The sequence below is a fragment of the Nicotiana tabacum genome, chromosome 2 (genome assembly GCF_000715075.1).
Source record: "Nicotiana tabacum cultivar K326 chromosome 2, ASM71507v2, whole genome shotgun sequence".
Lineage (NCBI taxonomy): Eukaryota > Viridiplantae > Streptophyta > Magnoliopsida > Solanales > Solanaceae > Nicotiana > Nicotiana tabacum.
In genome coordinates this window covers 8,097,252-8,113,309 of record NC_134081.1, presented here as the reverse complement: position 1 = coordinate 8,113,309, position 16,058 = coordinate 8,097,252, and the positions used below count along the sequence as shown (strand labels likewise).

Sequence of the window (16,058 nt, the reverse complement as noted above, 5' to 3'; positions counted from 1 at the left end):
TTGCTTACGTACCCATGTTACACTTGCTACATATTTTTTGTGCAAGTACATATGTGACTAGTGGCCTTGAGAGAGCAGAGGCGTGTATGCATACGGGGACTTACGTGAGCTGCATTCCACGTTACGACCCGCAGCCGGCAGAGTCTCCTTCAAAGTATTTATATTTCTCCTGTCCAAATTTGTATTCCGGACAGATGCTGTATTTTATTTTACATTCCTAGTTGATGCTCATGCACTTGTGATACTAGGTTTTGGGGTGACTATGAGTTATTTTATATTAAAATTTGTTAAAAATATTATCATTTACTCTGTAATATTCATCTTTTACTGTTTAATGGAAGGAAAAATATGATTTCAAAATATTAAAACGAGAACCAAATTGAGTATTTATGGTTGGCTTGCCTGACAGCGGTGTCCGGCGCCATCACGACCTTTAATAGATTTTGGGTCGTGACAACATGGTATTAGAGCGCTAGGTTCACTTAGGTCTCACGAGTCATGAGCGAGTCTATTAGAGTCTTGTGTATCGGTACGGAGACGTCTGTACTTATCTTCGAGAGGCTACAAAGCTGTTAGGAGCACTTCCCTTCTTGATTCCTCATCATGCGAATTGATTCTTTTGAGGCTTCTACATTTATTTCTTTTCTATTCAATCTTATGCGACGTGAAGCGCTTGTTATAGATTGGGAATCAAGGAATTGTTATGGTACTACGGAGGTGGTGCATGATGTCTCTGCCTGCGTGTTTGATTGGGCTATTACCGTCGCCTTGCGGAAGGTCATCCTGTCGTTTCAGCTCAGCATCAGTATTTCCTATGATTTTGAGATTTGGCATTAATTGTTGTGACAATTCGTGTATTGCTATCGCACAGTATTTGTGTAATGGTGGGATGCTTGCCTATGCGTCGAGGCAGCGAATAACCTTACTATCTTATTATTTTTATTATGCTTTTATATGACTTTTTGGTACTGTCCCTTCTTGTCTATATTTTTATTAATGGGGTGCTTATACTTTCCTGAGCCGAGGGTCTATTAGAAATAGCATCTCTATCCTCACAAGGTAGGGGTAGTGTCTGCGTACATACTACCCTCCCCAGACCCCACGGTGTGACTTGTGAGATATTACTAGGTATATTGTTGTTGTATTGAGGTTCCCTTTAATCATGTTCTTTTCAATTAGATTCATAGATACGTCTAATTGATAAATTGAACTCCTAATAGTTTAAGATTTTTATATATGTTATATGATTGTTGAGAAAAAGAATAAGAGAAAATGACAAAGAAATTGAGATTGAATCCAAAGAGGTGACAAGTTGAAACTTGGAAAAACAAACATAAGTACACTAAAAAAAAAAAAAAACCTAAACAACCCAAAACCATCATCACACGATATCACAAAGTTTGAACCAAAATAGAGGGTAATTTTGATAATCAAACACCAAGAGAATCCCTAGGTACGATATTACATAAAACCCAGTAGAAAACACCATTTTAGATACCAGCCAGTCGGATTCACTATTTATTTTTTCTAGCTGGTATACGCAAATTATTCACTAATTATACACGATTATAAATATATTATACAATATTATACATCCGTCAGCTATTTTTTTTCGTTTAAGCGGTTGAACTGATAGCTATTTAGGTTAATTCTTCTTTTGAAATTTTTTAGTATTCAGCTGGTGGTAACTGCTCATAGGTCTGGGAAATGAAGAACTCATAGACAAACCCAGCAAGCCCACCACCAATAATAGGACCAGCCCAATAAACCCAATGGTTATTCCGACTCCAGCCCACAACAGCTGGGCCAAAAGAAACTGCTGGGTTCATTGAGGCCCCATCAAAAGCCCCACCAGCTAAAATATTGGCCCCAACAATGAAACCAATAGCAATTGGTGCAATTGTGCCCAAACTCCCCTTTTTTGGGTCGATTGCTGTGGCATAGACTGTGTAGACAAGCCCAAATGTCATCACTATCTCGAATACAAGTGCATTCCAAATTTTAGCACCTATCTCCTGCATAATTTTTAAAGAGAAATTAACTTAAATTTTTCCGTTCAAAAAAATAGCCGACAGATGTATAATTAGTTTCTCTTTCTGTTGTTCTTTGTCATGATTGCTGTGATTTTATTTTTATTAAGCCGAGGGTCACAAGGTAGGAGTAAGGTCTGCATACAAACTACTCTCTCCAGACTCCACTTATGGAAATACACTGGGGGGAAGAAATTCAAAAATAGCCAGATTTACAAGTGATCATTCAAAAATAGCCACAGTTTCAAAAGTCATCGAAATTTAGCCAGTTTTCATGTAAAGATAAATCTGAATGAAACACTGTTCAAAATCCGGAAAATACTCCAGCATAATATACTGGAATTCCGGTATAATATACTGGAACTCCAATATATTATACTGGAGCCAGCAAAGTATACCGGTCCAGTATAATATGCTGGAAGTTCACACACATGTGCACCGAACTTCAGTATATTATGCTGGACCAGTCTCTGTTGCATGCAACAAAATAGTGACTATTTTTCAATGACTTGACAAACACCGGCTATTTTTGAATGACCAGTCCGAAAACTGGCTAGCCCGTGTTATTTTCACTACACTGGATATGTTATTGTTGTAGTTTATAATATATGTATATTGGATAGAGATTGTAAATACTTTTAGCGGAGCAGCCAAATGTATAACTTCTCCTAAATTGAAACGTTAAAATAGTACTAATACGAGTATTTTGCATAATGTCTACAAGATTTTGGTTTAGTGGTTCACCTTGAGGTGTTAAACTCATTGAAGTATTATATGTGTTGCGACTAATTTGAAAGAATTTAACTGATATATAATGATAATATAAATAATTTTATACTATTAGTATATTCTAACATGTTAACAGGTAATTTGCCTTATTTTACAGGTAGAGACAGAGTCAGGATTTTAACTTTATGGGCTCTGAATTTAGAACGACGACTTGAAACGCTAATGATCACTGGGTTCTAAATCTAATATATATTTGTACATATTATAAGTTTTTTAACACGAGTAAAAGCTATTGGATTCGACCGAACTCGTATTTCGACTTTTGCCTCCGCCTCAGTTTACGGGCATTTCGACTTTTGCCTCCGCCTCAGTTTACGGGTTTCTAATCCAATTTTTGATAGACACGATTTACCTATAATATCTCTTAGCTAGGTAACCTAATAAGGTAAAATTTCTTTTAAGCTGTTAGTGTATAAAAGTTAAAATTAGATGGATTTAATTCATGTACACTAACAATATAAGATTTTTTTTTCCTTTTAAAAGTGTGCTTTAGCCTGTTGTTGCAATCCAACTTATTTTCAAGTCAATAATGCAAATCTTATGGATGGTTATCTGTCAAATTTCTTAGGTAATTAATTTGATAGTGTAAAAAATCTTTTATTTTCACGGTAAAAAAGGATTCAAACTCCACTTAATATCGAGCAATATAATCTATGATAAAGTCTAAAAAAACATTATTTATTTAGTGGCAAACATTATTCTTACCAAACCACCAGTGGCAAACTTGAGAAGAAAGCAAGCAACAACAGAGCCAAGAAGCTGAGCAATCCAATACAAAATTCCACGTAATAGGCTAATATTTCCACCAACAAACGCACCAAATGTGACAGCAGGGTTAACATGTCCACCGGAGATATTAGCTCCAACTGAAACCACCACGAACAGAGCGAAAGCATGAGCAATGGCGGCGGCGATAAGGCCGGCCGGGGTGTTAGCTCCACCATCAGTAAGTTTGCTGAATGCAACACCTGACCCTGAACCTGCAAATACGAAAATTAGGGTTGAGATGAACTCGGCTAACGCCGCCTTTAATGCGTCGGAGTGGGTGGCCTCCTCCGGCCTTCCGACGGCTATACGGCTGAATGGCATCGTCGGAAAATCAAGATTAAGTGTTCAAGAAATGTAAGAGAGTAAGAAAATGAAGAAAGAGATGAAGAGGGTTTTAGAAAAACTATACTGTTCTCCACATATCATGCAACGTTGCTACTTATAGATGCTAAGATTTGGTGGTTTTTGGTATAGCCGGTTTCCGGTAAAAACAAATGACGATTTAAAAAGTATTTCTTGATATAAAGAATTAGTACTTCCTTTGTGAATAAATAAATAAAAATTTTAAAACTCGTGGTTTTATATAAGCCATAACATTTGCATTATTGTAATTTTTTGAAATTTATAGTGTTAAGTATGCCAAGAATATTTGTGTGGCTATAAAAAATTTCACGTTGAGGGTAGAATTAGAAATTTATGTTAAACTATTTTCAAATTTTAAAATAAATCATTCTTTTTGAAACAGACAAAAAAGAAAAAATATATAGATTTGCATAAACTAGAATAGAGGAAATAGTAGTATCAATACCATTTAGCACAATGTTTTTACCTTTTAAATTTGAGATAAAACAGAATTTTCTTCTCATTAAAAATCATATTTAAATCTAGAATGTAAAAAAAAAACCGACAATTTCTACAAGTTCCCTTCATAAAAAAAGCCTAAATCACTAAACTATGTCTAGAAAATTGCAGTGTCACTAAACTAGTTGATGTGCCTTTCTTTTTCTAACACTTGCAACAAGTTGGATTTGTTTTCGTTTTAGTTCTATAATTCATAATTCTTCGTTGAATTAACTCCCCCAATATGTAAATGACAGCAATTTTGTATTGGACTATAATCCATAATGATGGAGAAGCGAATATTTGCTCAAAGAATACTACTACATTTTTGTGTACTATTTATTTTTAATTTCTAGATAACTTAAAGTCTTACTTTTATTTTCTAATAACTTGTCTATTATAGAAAACGGCAATAACTATTCATCGAGCTAAGCAAGTGATGGATATAGGGTCTAGTGCCATTAATACGTGTCCATGTTGGATGCTATCGATTATTATTTAACTAGTGATTATAACTCGCGCTTCGCGCGAGAAGATATTAAAATATTTTTGCTAACTTTTATTAAAAGGTATTTATCTTTCACTAAACTGGTAAATGACCTTGTACAACACGTAACATACCATTGCATATATAATTTTTTTAAATACACTTTTACCTTCAATATTATTTAAAATGTGATCTTTACGCTTTAAGTGAAAGCCAAAACTTCAAATAAAGGACCTATAGCTTCAAGCTAAATAAAACGCTCCTCCATCTTAACGACCCCAATACAAGCATCTATCGAGTAATTAACTATATTTAACTCGTCAAGATTGAAGTTATATAAATATACTCTTCTATCATACAAAAAGAAAACTTGATGAGATCTTTAAACACTTGCAAGTGAAAGCCAAAACGTCGAATAACCTATAGCTTCATCTAAATAAAATGCTTCTCCGTCTTAATGAACTCATACAAGTATCTATCAAGCAAGTAACAATATTTAACCTGTTAAAATTAAAGTTATGTAGATATACTCTTTTATCTTACAAACAGAATAATTCATGAGATCTTTAAACATTCAAGTGAAAGACAAAACTTCATAGATATTAAAGTTCCATAGTATCAGATACTTGTATATGCTCCTGCTACAATTTTTCATGGAGCCAACATACATCCAAGTCAATGATTCAACAGATAATAAAGACTCCATCTTCACATGATCTAAAATTTTAAAAATATGCTTCATTCAAGGCACATTCATACTATGCACAAGAACGGTGTACCGCAACGCTCCCAAATTTATATGCTTTCAGTAGTTATTAAACTCAAGAAAACTTATTAAATTTAAGTTAACATTTGGAATAGAAATCACTGAAATTTATACTCTCATAGGCAGCATACTTCTCAATCTGAAAGTTCACTTTTATGGAAAATTCAGCATTTTGTAGTCCATTAGTGACCTTGAATGCCTTGGAGTATACGTTAATCAATTCCTGGGAAGCAACAAAGATTAACTCCGAAAGGTTGAGGCCAATTGATTTCTTTAACAACTCATAGTTTTATAAATAGTACATGAAAAATAAAGAGACGAAGAAATTCACATTAACCAATTAATTAAGTTTTAAGTTGCCAACATGTCTAACCACTAAACTGAATCATTAGAATCGTGCATAATTAATCAACAAACATATCTCTACCACTGATTTTAGCCTAACTATCGGATAGATATGGAATTTTTTTTTTATAATAGGTGCAAACCTGGGTTGAAAGTTGTCCAGGACCATCTCCATCACTAAAAATTGGAACACTGTTAATGTCTATTGCTCATCATTTTCAAACTCTTTCATAAAATTGTATCTTAAGAGCCTTCCACCAATTTTAAGTGTATCTACAAAGCGAAGTCCATTAAGATTACCAGAAATCCAATAATAACAAACTCGAGAGAAAAACAGTTAACAAAGAGAAACCTCCAAGTTTTTTTTTGTTTTTTTTTTTGTTGCTGTAGATGAAAATTCTAGTGCATTCTTGTTGTCAGTATTCAATAGTTCGTATCTTAGTCTGAAAAGACAAAAATATCATCTTGACCTCACTACACATCCATAACAAATTTGATTGGAACATTCAATTAAGAGAACTCATACTAATGAGTCATAGTCATTGCAAATACTGAGATCCACATCAATCTTGTACTTGGTTGTTCTCTCAAAAAGAATTGTAGAGTGTAAAGGGTGTCTCTAGATTTGAATTGCTCGTATGGCAAGCTTTGTAAGTTGCATTCCAAGATGAAGATAGAGAAGTGATCCATAAAAAAACTCTGATTACCAACTAACAGAAAATGAAATACATAACCTGTACTTGGTAACAAAATCCCAAAAGTGAATATCTGTAAAAAAAAAAAAAAAAAATTCAAAAGTTACAAGTAATCAATAAATGTTTAGTTCCCACAAATTTAGGGTATATGCATAAAACCATATAAGAATGAAATTTATGTATAGTCCATTGAAGATGAGTTGAAGATGATTAATTGCCCATTTTAGGTTAATTAAGTCGTCTCCCGAAGTGGGCAACGTAAAGATGCGCAGTCAATTGATACAATTAGCCTAAAATCAAGTAGGAATTAGAGAATTTTTGATATAGAGATACATGAGATACCAATCTAAACATGAAAGAGAACAAAAAGACAATAAAATCTCAAAGACAGAGAAGAGAGATATACCTCAGGGGATTGAGAGAAAGAAGAAGATAGAACACAAAGGAAGGAACATATAGGGAATTCATAGAGGGGGAAGAAGAAGCGAAATGGAATAAGTGTAAGTAAAGACTTTTGCTGGAGAATTTTGGACTATCAAATAATATTTGTGGCTTTTGTTGGTGACTATTGGACTCTTCAGTAACAGTTGTTTCTCTTTTGATTAGAGGTGCCTTTTCGGGGTAATTGAACCCTAAAATAGAAATAAAAGCCTAAAAATTTGAGAAGTTAGATAAATGTAATTCCTGTGCAATGACACATGCCACGTCACATTTCAAAACCCCTCCTTTATAATTATTTAGGGTATATGCATAAAACCATATAAGAATGAAATTTATGTATAGTCCATTGAAGATGAGTTGAAGATGATTAATTGCCCATTTTAGTTTAATTAAGTCGTCTCCCGAAGTGGGCAACGTAAAGATGCGCAGTCAATTGATACAATTAGCCTAAAATCAAGTAGGAATTAGAGAATTTTTGATATAGAGATACATGAGATACCAATCTAAACATGAAAGAGAACAAAAAGACAATAAAATCTCAAAGACAGAGAGGAGAGATATACCTCAGGGGATTGGGAGAAAGAAGAAGATGGAACACAAAGGAAGGAACATATAGGGAATTCATGGAGGGGGAAGAAGAAGCGAAATGGAATAAGTGTAAGTAAAGACTTTTGCTGGAGAATTTTGGACTATCAAATAACACTTGTGGCTTTTGTTGGTGACTATTGGACTCTTCAGTAACAGTTGTTTCTCTTTTGATTAGAGGTGCCTTTTCGGGTAATTGAACCCTAAAATAGAAATAAAAGCCTAAAAATTTGAGAAGTTAGATAAATGTAATTCCTGTGCAATGACACATGCCACATCACATTTCAAAACCCCTCCTTTATAATTATATATAGATTAGCATCATAAATTGGACCAAAAGCATAATGAAAAACCTTAAGTATAATTATACATAGTACAACTGTCATTATCGTTTTAGTAAACATTTGTTGGAAGGTCATATGAAATTTCATCATATATAATTTTGGGCAAAATATAAAATTAGCTGGTTGGTCATAACTAATTATATTTACTAGTCAAAAAATGTATAATATATATATATATATATATATATATATATATATACGAAGATATACTTTTTATCAGTTATTAATTTTTATTGTGGCTAAAAATATATATTTCTAGCTCTATTATTTTTAAATAATGGTTTGTCCAAGTTCTTTTTTCCTTTTAAAATATCTTTGATAGTGGTATGCGGAATCTTGGAGAGAATGAACAGATGTTATACGTAGCATCAGATAAGCACAAAGACTTGATTATTGTATTCCTGCTTCCAATTTTTTTATTTAATGATAGGTATTTTATTATCGAGTCTTTTTAACAAGCCAATAATTATCAAAAAAATGTCTTATCCAACTTTAACATCAATAAGAGCAACAAGGGCACGTTCTAGTTTCATTCTTATCTTTTTTTCATCCGACATTCAGTACTTTCTTTGAAGCTGATTAATTGAATTCGTTTTAGAAAATTTTACTTTGGAGGTAAAACGCTCTTATCAAAGACAATTTTATTTTTAGGACTCAAACATGAAATCTCTCGTTAAGAATAAAAGTGTAACGATCCGGTCGGTCGTTTTGAGAGTTGTAGCCACGTTCCCCTATTTACTGCTCATTTTGTGCTTTATAGCTGTTATGTGACTTGTCGGGATAGTCGATTCGGTTCCGTAGAGATTTCGGAATGAATTGAAACACTTAGTCTCAAGGTTGGAGCTTAAATTGAAAAGGTTGACCGGATGTTGACTTGAGTGTAAACGACTCCAGAATGGAGTTTTGACGGCTCTGTTAGCTCCATTGGGTGATTTTGGACTTAGGAACGTATCCGGATAGTGCTTTTGAGATACGTTGTTGAATAAGGCTTGAAATGGCGAAAATTTATAATTTGAAAATTTGACCGAGAGTGGACTTTGTGGATATCGGGATCGGACTGGAGTTCCGGGGGTTGGAGTAGGTCAGTGGTGTCATTTTTGTGACTTGTGTGAAAAATTTAGGGTCAATCGGACGTGATTTGATAGGTTTCGGTGTCGTTTGCAGGAGTTGGAATTCCCTTAGTTTCATTATACTTGAATTAGGGTGTGATTCGTGTTTTTGATGTTATTTGATGTGATTTGAAGGCTCGACTAAGTTCGTATCGTGTTTTGGGACTTGTTGGTATATTTGGTTAAGGTTCGGGGGCCTCGGGTGGAGTTCGGATAGTTTTCGGATCAAGTTTGGAGTTAAAAAGGGTGTTGTAGCTGAAGCCTACTGATGTAATCGCACCTGCGGAGCTTTGGTCGCAGGTGTAGACTGGGGAGTGCATGTGCGGTCATGAGTGAGGAAAAGCTAGGGTCGCATGTGTGAAGGATTTTCCGCACCTGCGTGGTCGCAGATGCAGCGTGAGGGGCGCAGAAGCGGAGTTTGGCCACTGGGGGAGTTTGTGCAGGTGCGATGGGAATTCCGCACCTGCGATCGCGTAGATGCGAGGGTAGGATCACAGAAGCGGAGGCCCAGTCCCAGTGATTCACCGCATAAACGGAAGTATTGTCGCTTCTGCGACGCCGCAGATGCAGTTAAGTTTCCGTAGAAGCGGAAAGGCTGGGCAGAATATTTAAATTCAAGGGTTCGTGATATTGCTTCATTTTAAACATTCCAAGCTCGAGATTGGGCGATTTTGAGAGGATTTTCGAGGGGTTTCTTGAGGTAAGTCACTTGTGCTCATTTTTAATCAATAATCTTATTCCCCATTGAATTTCTCACCTAGTTTGTGTGTATTTAAGGTAGAATTTGGGAGTTTGAGGATAGGGATTTGGGTGGCGATTTGGTGTCGGATTTTGGCCAAATTGGTATGGCTCGACTCGTGGTTGAATGGGCTTTCGGGTTTTGTAACTTTTATTGAATTTCGAGACGTGGGCCCGGAGAGGGGGGCTTTTGAGCTGATTTTTGACTTTTGATTAATAACTTAGTATTTTCTTATGGAATTGATTTCTTTAGCCCGTTTTGACTATATCGAATTGTTTGTGGCTAGATTCGAGGCATACAAAGGCCGTTTCGCGAGGCAAAGGTGTGTTGGAGTAGAGATTGGCACGACTTGAGGTAAGTAACATTTCTAAATTTGGTTCTGAGGGTATGGGACCCCGTATTATGTGTCATGTGATTGGTTTTGAGGTGACGCACATGCTAGGTGACAGAAATAAGGGCGTGCACTGTAGGAATTGTGACTTGGTAAATTCCATGGAACTATCTAGCTGAAAAATCTGTTGTTATCCGTACATTCTCCATGTGTTATAGAAATTGAACTGCAAATCATGTTTAGACTATGTGTTGGCACTGTAGGGACCCACAGAGATCGCGTACATGTTGAATTATCTGCTAAATTGATGCTTTGTACTCAGTCATAGTTTTACTTGCATATCATATCTCAGTTTTTGTTGTTCTTTGTTGATACATTATATCATTTCTGTTTGGGCTGATTTTCATGATTATTGAGAGCCCGAGAGACTGGAGAGGTTGATGACTGAGTGAGACCCAGGGTCTAATTATGAGGATATTTATGAGATCGGGCTGCACGCTGCAGCATGTTTCATTGATTTACGCCATGATTGGCTTGTTATAGCGCTTGGGCTGAAGGAGCCCCTCCGGAATATGTACACACCCCCAGTGAGCGCAGGTGCCTACTGGGTGCGAGTGCCAAGTGCGAGTGCCGAGCGACTGATAGGAATGAGAGGTTGTGAGGAATGAGTGACTGTGAGGTTGGAGTGTATGGGAGGACTAGGTGGCTGTTGCTCTAAGATTATGCACTTGATTTCATGACTGTTGCACTTTAGCTGGCATATATCACAATCATGTGTTTTCTGAGAGATCTTATGTCATGTTTCAATTGAACTTGACATGAATTAACTGTTTTGGCCTTAATTGTTGAATTTGAAAGCATGCCTATCTTCCTATGTTGAAATTACTGAAATTGAACTATAACTGTGAAGCTCGTCACTACTTTCAATCATTTATTTAGTCTTGTTACTTACTGAGTTGATTGTACTCACGCTACACCTTGCACCTCGTGTTCAGATCCAGGTGTTTTCGGACACGATGTGTGTTATTTTTCTCTGCGCAGTTTGATCGTTTGGAGATTTCAAGGTTGCTGCCCGACGTTCACAGACTTTGTCTTTACTTCCCTATCTTTCAGTTTCTTGTATTTAGTCTTAGTCTTTCATTGACAGTACTACCAGACTTGTATTATATAGACGTTCATGTACTCAGTGACACCCCGATGTTAGGAATTTATGTATTGGGTTTTGACCTTCTATCTGGTTTTTGTTTTGATGATTTAAACTTGTGTTATGTTATTTTCATTTAAAAGTGTTGAAAGTATTCTTAAAGTGTTGGCTTGCATAGTATCACGTTAGGCGCCATCACGACATGTTAGTTGTGGATCGTGACAAGAAGAGTATTTATTATCCCACCACAACTTTTAAACGGCTTCTTCTTCTAATTTGTTAGAATGCGATGGAAGATTGCTTTGCACTCGTGAAGTGATTTACAATCGTTTATTTTTTTAAAATAAATTAGAATACTGTTAATAGAGTGTCGTATATAGGTATTGCTCAATCAGAACACATTGGCGGTTATAATTAAAGTGGGTATTTAAAATATCATTTCAGTTTAAAAACCAATGCCATGTAAAAGTCAAAAAAATGAAAATACTCAATTACTGTCCAATTTTTATCCAATGCAAGCGATGGAGGATATAGTTCTTATTTGAGATATTTTAAAATTTTAACAGTGAACAATTATCTTTATTTGTTTTCACATCCCATTTGAATGTGAATGATTTTATTCTATTTCAAAACTAGTAATAAGAATAAAATTCAAATAAAATAATATTTGATTATTGCATTCCACATATTTAAAAAATAATAATTTATATAGTGTTATAAAACGTGTTTGATTTATTTGATGAAACACAATATAAAAGTTAAGCTACCATAGCAGCTAGCGGTAGTGGTGGTTGACAGAGATGGTCATGAGGTGATAGCCGTAGTTGGTGAAGGTGACGATCAGAAGTGGAGCTAGGATTTCAACTTTGTGGATTCTAGATTTAGGAGAGATAACTTCAAGTGCTAATATATGTTTTAAGTTTAATATTTGTATATATTTAATAAAAATTTTAATATAAATATATTATTAAAGCAAAAGTTACTGGGTTCGGTTGACACACATTCGGGCTTCTAGCTCCACCTAAGATCACGACGGTGATTGGCAGTAATGGTTGTGCAGTGAAAACTGGTGGTGATGATTGTACGGTAATAGTTGATAAAATAGTGGTAAAGGTGACTCTCGGAGGAATCTTTAAAAGAATAACGTCTAAATGATTTATTATAAAAGATCCGAATAAATCAATTGATTTGAATAAACTAGGCTTATTTAAAGAAAATATGTGATTGTAAAAAATTAGAAACAAAGATACGCTTTAACTAATTATTTTAAAAAAATTCAAATTTAAACATTTATTGAGTGTAAACAAACCAGCCATATTAACATCGAGAAACGTCACAAACAAAAAGAAACAACCATTATCGCCAACTACTAAAGCCAACATGATGTTAACCTCAATCTTTATTAAATTTAATAGTACAATCTCTCAGAATGAATTTGTTTTAAACTTATTTAAACATATCTGAAAGATAAACAAAATGCACAGCAATGTGTTGGGAGATTTGCTAATGAGGGTGTCCTTTACCTTAAACGTTATCACCTAATTTGAAAGGATGAGGTGGAGGACAATTATAAGATGAATTAAGTATGATTATTTCTCAGCACATCCTCTACTTAGAATACAATTTATTATATATTCTAATAAACATGCTTATGCAATTATGCAAGAGTTGGAACTCTTCTTATCTTACATTTATTTGCTTGTGTAATCAAATCAATCATGACGTTGAGCTCCTCGTTGATAATAGTTGAGGATGAGCTACTTTTTTTCTTTCTTTTTTCTCTCTTTTTGGTTGGAGTGACAGTACACAAGAATAAGGAATATCATGAGTTGTATCGGGATAGATAAGATTCTTCCGTTCTTAATTAGAGATTTCAAATTTGAATTCCAAAAATAAAAAAAAAATATTATATAGAGATCTTCTGTAATAGCTTAGCCCACTAGTGATATTGTCTCTTTGATCTTAGGCCCACACGACTTTAAAACGCGTAAAAGTTAGGGTCTAAGGCTTATTTACTTAGATACCTAGCATCTCTTCCGTGTCTCTCCCGTATTTTGTCAATGTGGGATTCGCCTGGGGTATCATATGTATCCCCCTTAGGGACTCAGTGTCCTCACTATTGTTCAAGGTCGCACGCGTAGTGGCTCCGATATCATATTTGTCACGACCCAAGTTCATATCACGTATTATCCGCTTCGAGCCTAGGCCCGCACAGAATTATCTTTCGATCTACACCACATTGAGCCCCAAAAGCGCGTGGTAGCTTTTCTCTCTCATTTCAACATGGGATTTACCCAAGGTGACATGTGCACTCCTTCATAAGTTTGCCAGCCTAGAAGCCTGCTAGTCCTTTTGACCAGCCCTCCATCATGGGCATCACTATTTCTCTTTGTAAGGAGCCTTACGCGACAAGAATCCGAATTAGTTAGGGCTTCAATATGAATATCGAATATTAGGTGAAAATCAAATTAGAAAAATAAAGGAAAGAAAGAAAGAAAGGATTTTGAACCCTTGATTTGGTAAAAAGAATAATATAAATATCGATCAATCCTAGTTCCTCATCAAATTGTCCTTACAAAACAGGAATTCAGGACTATTGTTTGCCAAAAAAAAAAAAGAGAAACGGTCATGGTGAAGCTATTCGAAGCCCGTCGCCCGAATTCATGAATATGGCGTGGACATTAGCACATGAAAAATTAGAAATCATACTGAATTTCTATTTTATAGCCTTAAATGCCAAAAAACAAGAACGGTTATGGCAAAGTGATGATTATTGTTCATTAAGTTATTACTGACAAGCCCACAAAATTTTAGGCGATCTGGAGGCCGTCGCTAGAATCATGAAGATGGAGTGGACATTAGTACATAAAAAATCAAAAATCATCCTGGATTTCTATTTTATGGACCTAAAAAGCCAAAAAATAAGAAATAAATTGTTCATTAGGTTATTTCTGATGGTCCCACAAAATTTTAGGCGATTCGGAACCCGTCGCCCGAATTCATGAAGATGGCGTGGACATGCATACAAAAAATTTGAAATCGGAGTTCCTTTTTTTTAAAATTTTGTCGATCCTGAATTCCTATTTTATAGTCCTAAAATGCCAAAAAATGAGGACAGTCATGGCAAAGCGATGACTATATTTTATTTGGTCTTTACTAATGGGCCCACAAATTTAGCCGATTCAGAGACAGTCGCCCGAATTCATGAAGAAGGCATGGACATCAGCACACGAAAAATCAGAATCGTCTTGAATTCTTATTTTATAGCCCTAAAACGCCAAATTAAAGAGGAACGGTCATGGAGAAGAAATGACTATTGTACATTGGTCGTTTCTGAGAGACCCACAAAATTTTAGGTGATTCGTACCCCGTCACATGAATTCATGAAGATGGCTTGGAAATTAGCACACGAAAATGTGAAATCATCATGAATTCTTACTTTTATGGTCCTAAAATGCTAAAAATGAGGAACAATCATGGCGAAGTGATGACTATTGTTCATTAGGTCGTTTCTAATTAGCCCACAAAAGTTTAGGCGATTCGGAGACCGTCGCCCGAATTCACGAAGATAGCGTGGACTATAGCACACGAAAATCAAGGAACGGTCATGGCTATTATTCAATAGGTAGTTTTTTTTGGGCCTGTAAAATTTTAGGAGATTCGAGTCGGGTCACCCGAATTTATGCAGATGACATGGACTATAGCACACGAAAATCTGTGAATCGTCTTGAAATCATATTTTATGGTCCTAAAATACTAAAAAATAAGGAACAGTCATAGCGAAATGATGACTATTATTTTTTTAGTTCATTTTTTATGGGCCCACAAAACTTTAAGAGATTCGGGGTTGCTCGCCCGAATTCATGCAGATGACGTGGACTATAGCACACGAAAATCTGGAAATCATCCTAAATTCCTGTTTTATGATTAGAAAATGCCAAAAAATAGGAACGGTCATGGCGAAGTGATGATTATTATTTATTAGGTTATTTTTTATGGGCCTACAAAATTTTAGGAGATTTGGGATCGGTCGCCCGAATTCATGCAGATGGTGTGGACTATAACACACGAAAATATGGGAATCGTCCTAAATTCCTACTTTATCGCCCTAAAACGCCAAAAAATGAGGAACGGTCAAGGAGAGCGATGATTATTATTCATTAGGTTATTTTTATGGGGACGCAATATTTTACGAGATTCAGGGTCGATCGCCCCAATTTATGGTGATGGCGCGGACTATAACACACAAAAATCTTAGAATCGTCTTAAAATTCTATTTTATATCCCTGAAATGCCAAAAAATGAGGAACGGTCATGAAGAATTGATGACTATTGTTCATAATGTCATTTTATGTGGCCCGCAAAATTTTAGGAGATTCGGGGCCAGTCGCCTGAATTCATGGAGATGGTGTGTACTATATGGCACACGAAAATATGAAAATCGTCCTGAATTCCTATTTTATGGCCCAAAAAATGCAAAAAGATGAGGAACGTTCATGGCGAAGTAATGACTAGTATTCATTAGGTCATTTTTTATAAGCCCACAAAATTTTAGGAGATTCGAGGACGTTCGCTCGAATTCATGTAGATGGCGTGAATTATAGCACATGAAAAACTAAGAATCGTCCTGAATTCCTATTTTATG

At 35.4% G+C, this 16,058-nt stretch overlaps 1 protein-coding gene across 1 annotated transcript; it reads right to left on the bottom strand.

The window, feature by feature from the left end:
* Window positions 1-1,453: 1,453 nt before the first annotated feature.
* LOC107794022 (aquaporin TIP1-1-like) lies at window positions 1,454-3,929 on the bottom strand. Its single transcript, XM_016616472.2, has 2 exons — window positions 3,525-3,929; window positions 1,454-2,015 (listed from the first exon to the last, which is right to left on the bottom strand). The coding sequence occupies exons 1-2, from the start codon at window positions 3,906-3,908 to the stop codon at window positions 1,668-1,670; spliced, it is 732 nt and encodes a 243-aa protein (XP_016471958.1). The 5' UTR covers window positions 3,909-3,929; the 3' UTR covers window positions 1,454-1,667.
* Between the last annotated feature and the right edge of the window lie 12,129 nt (window positions 3,930-16,058).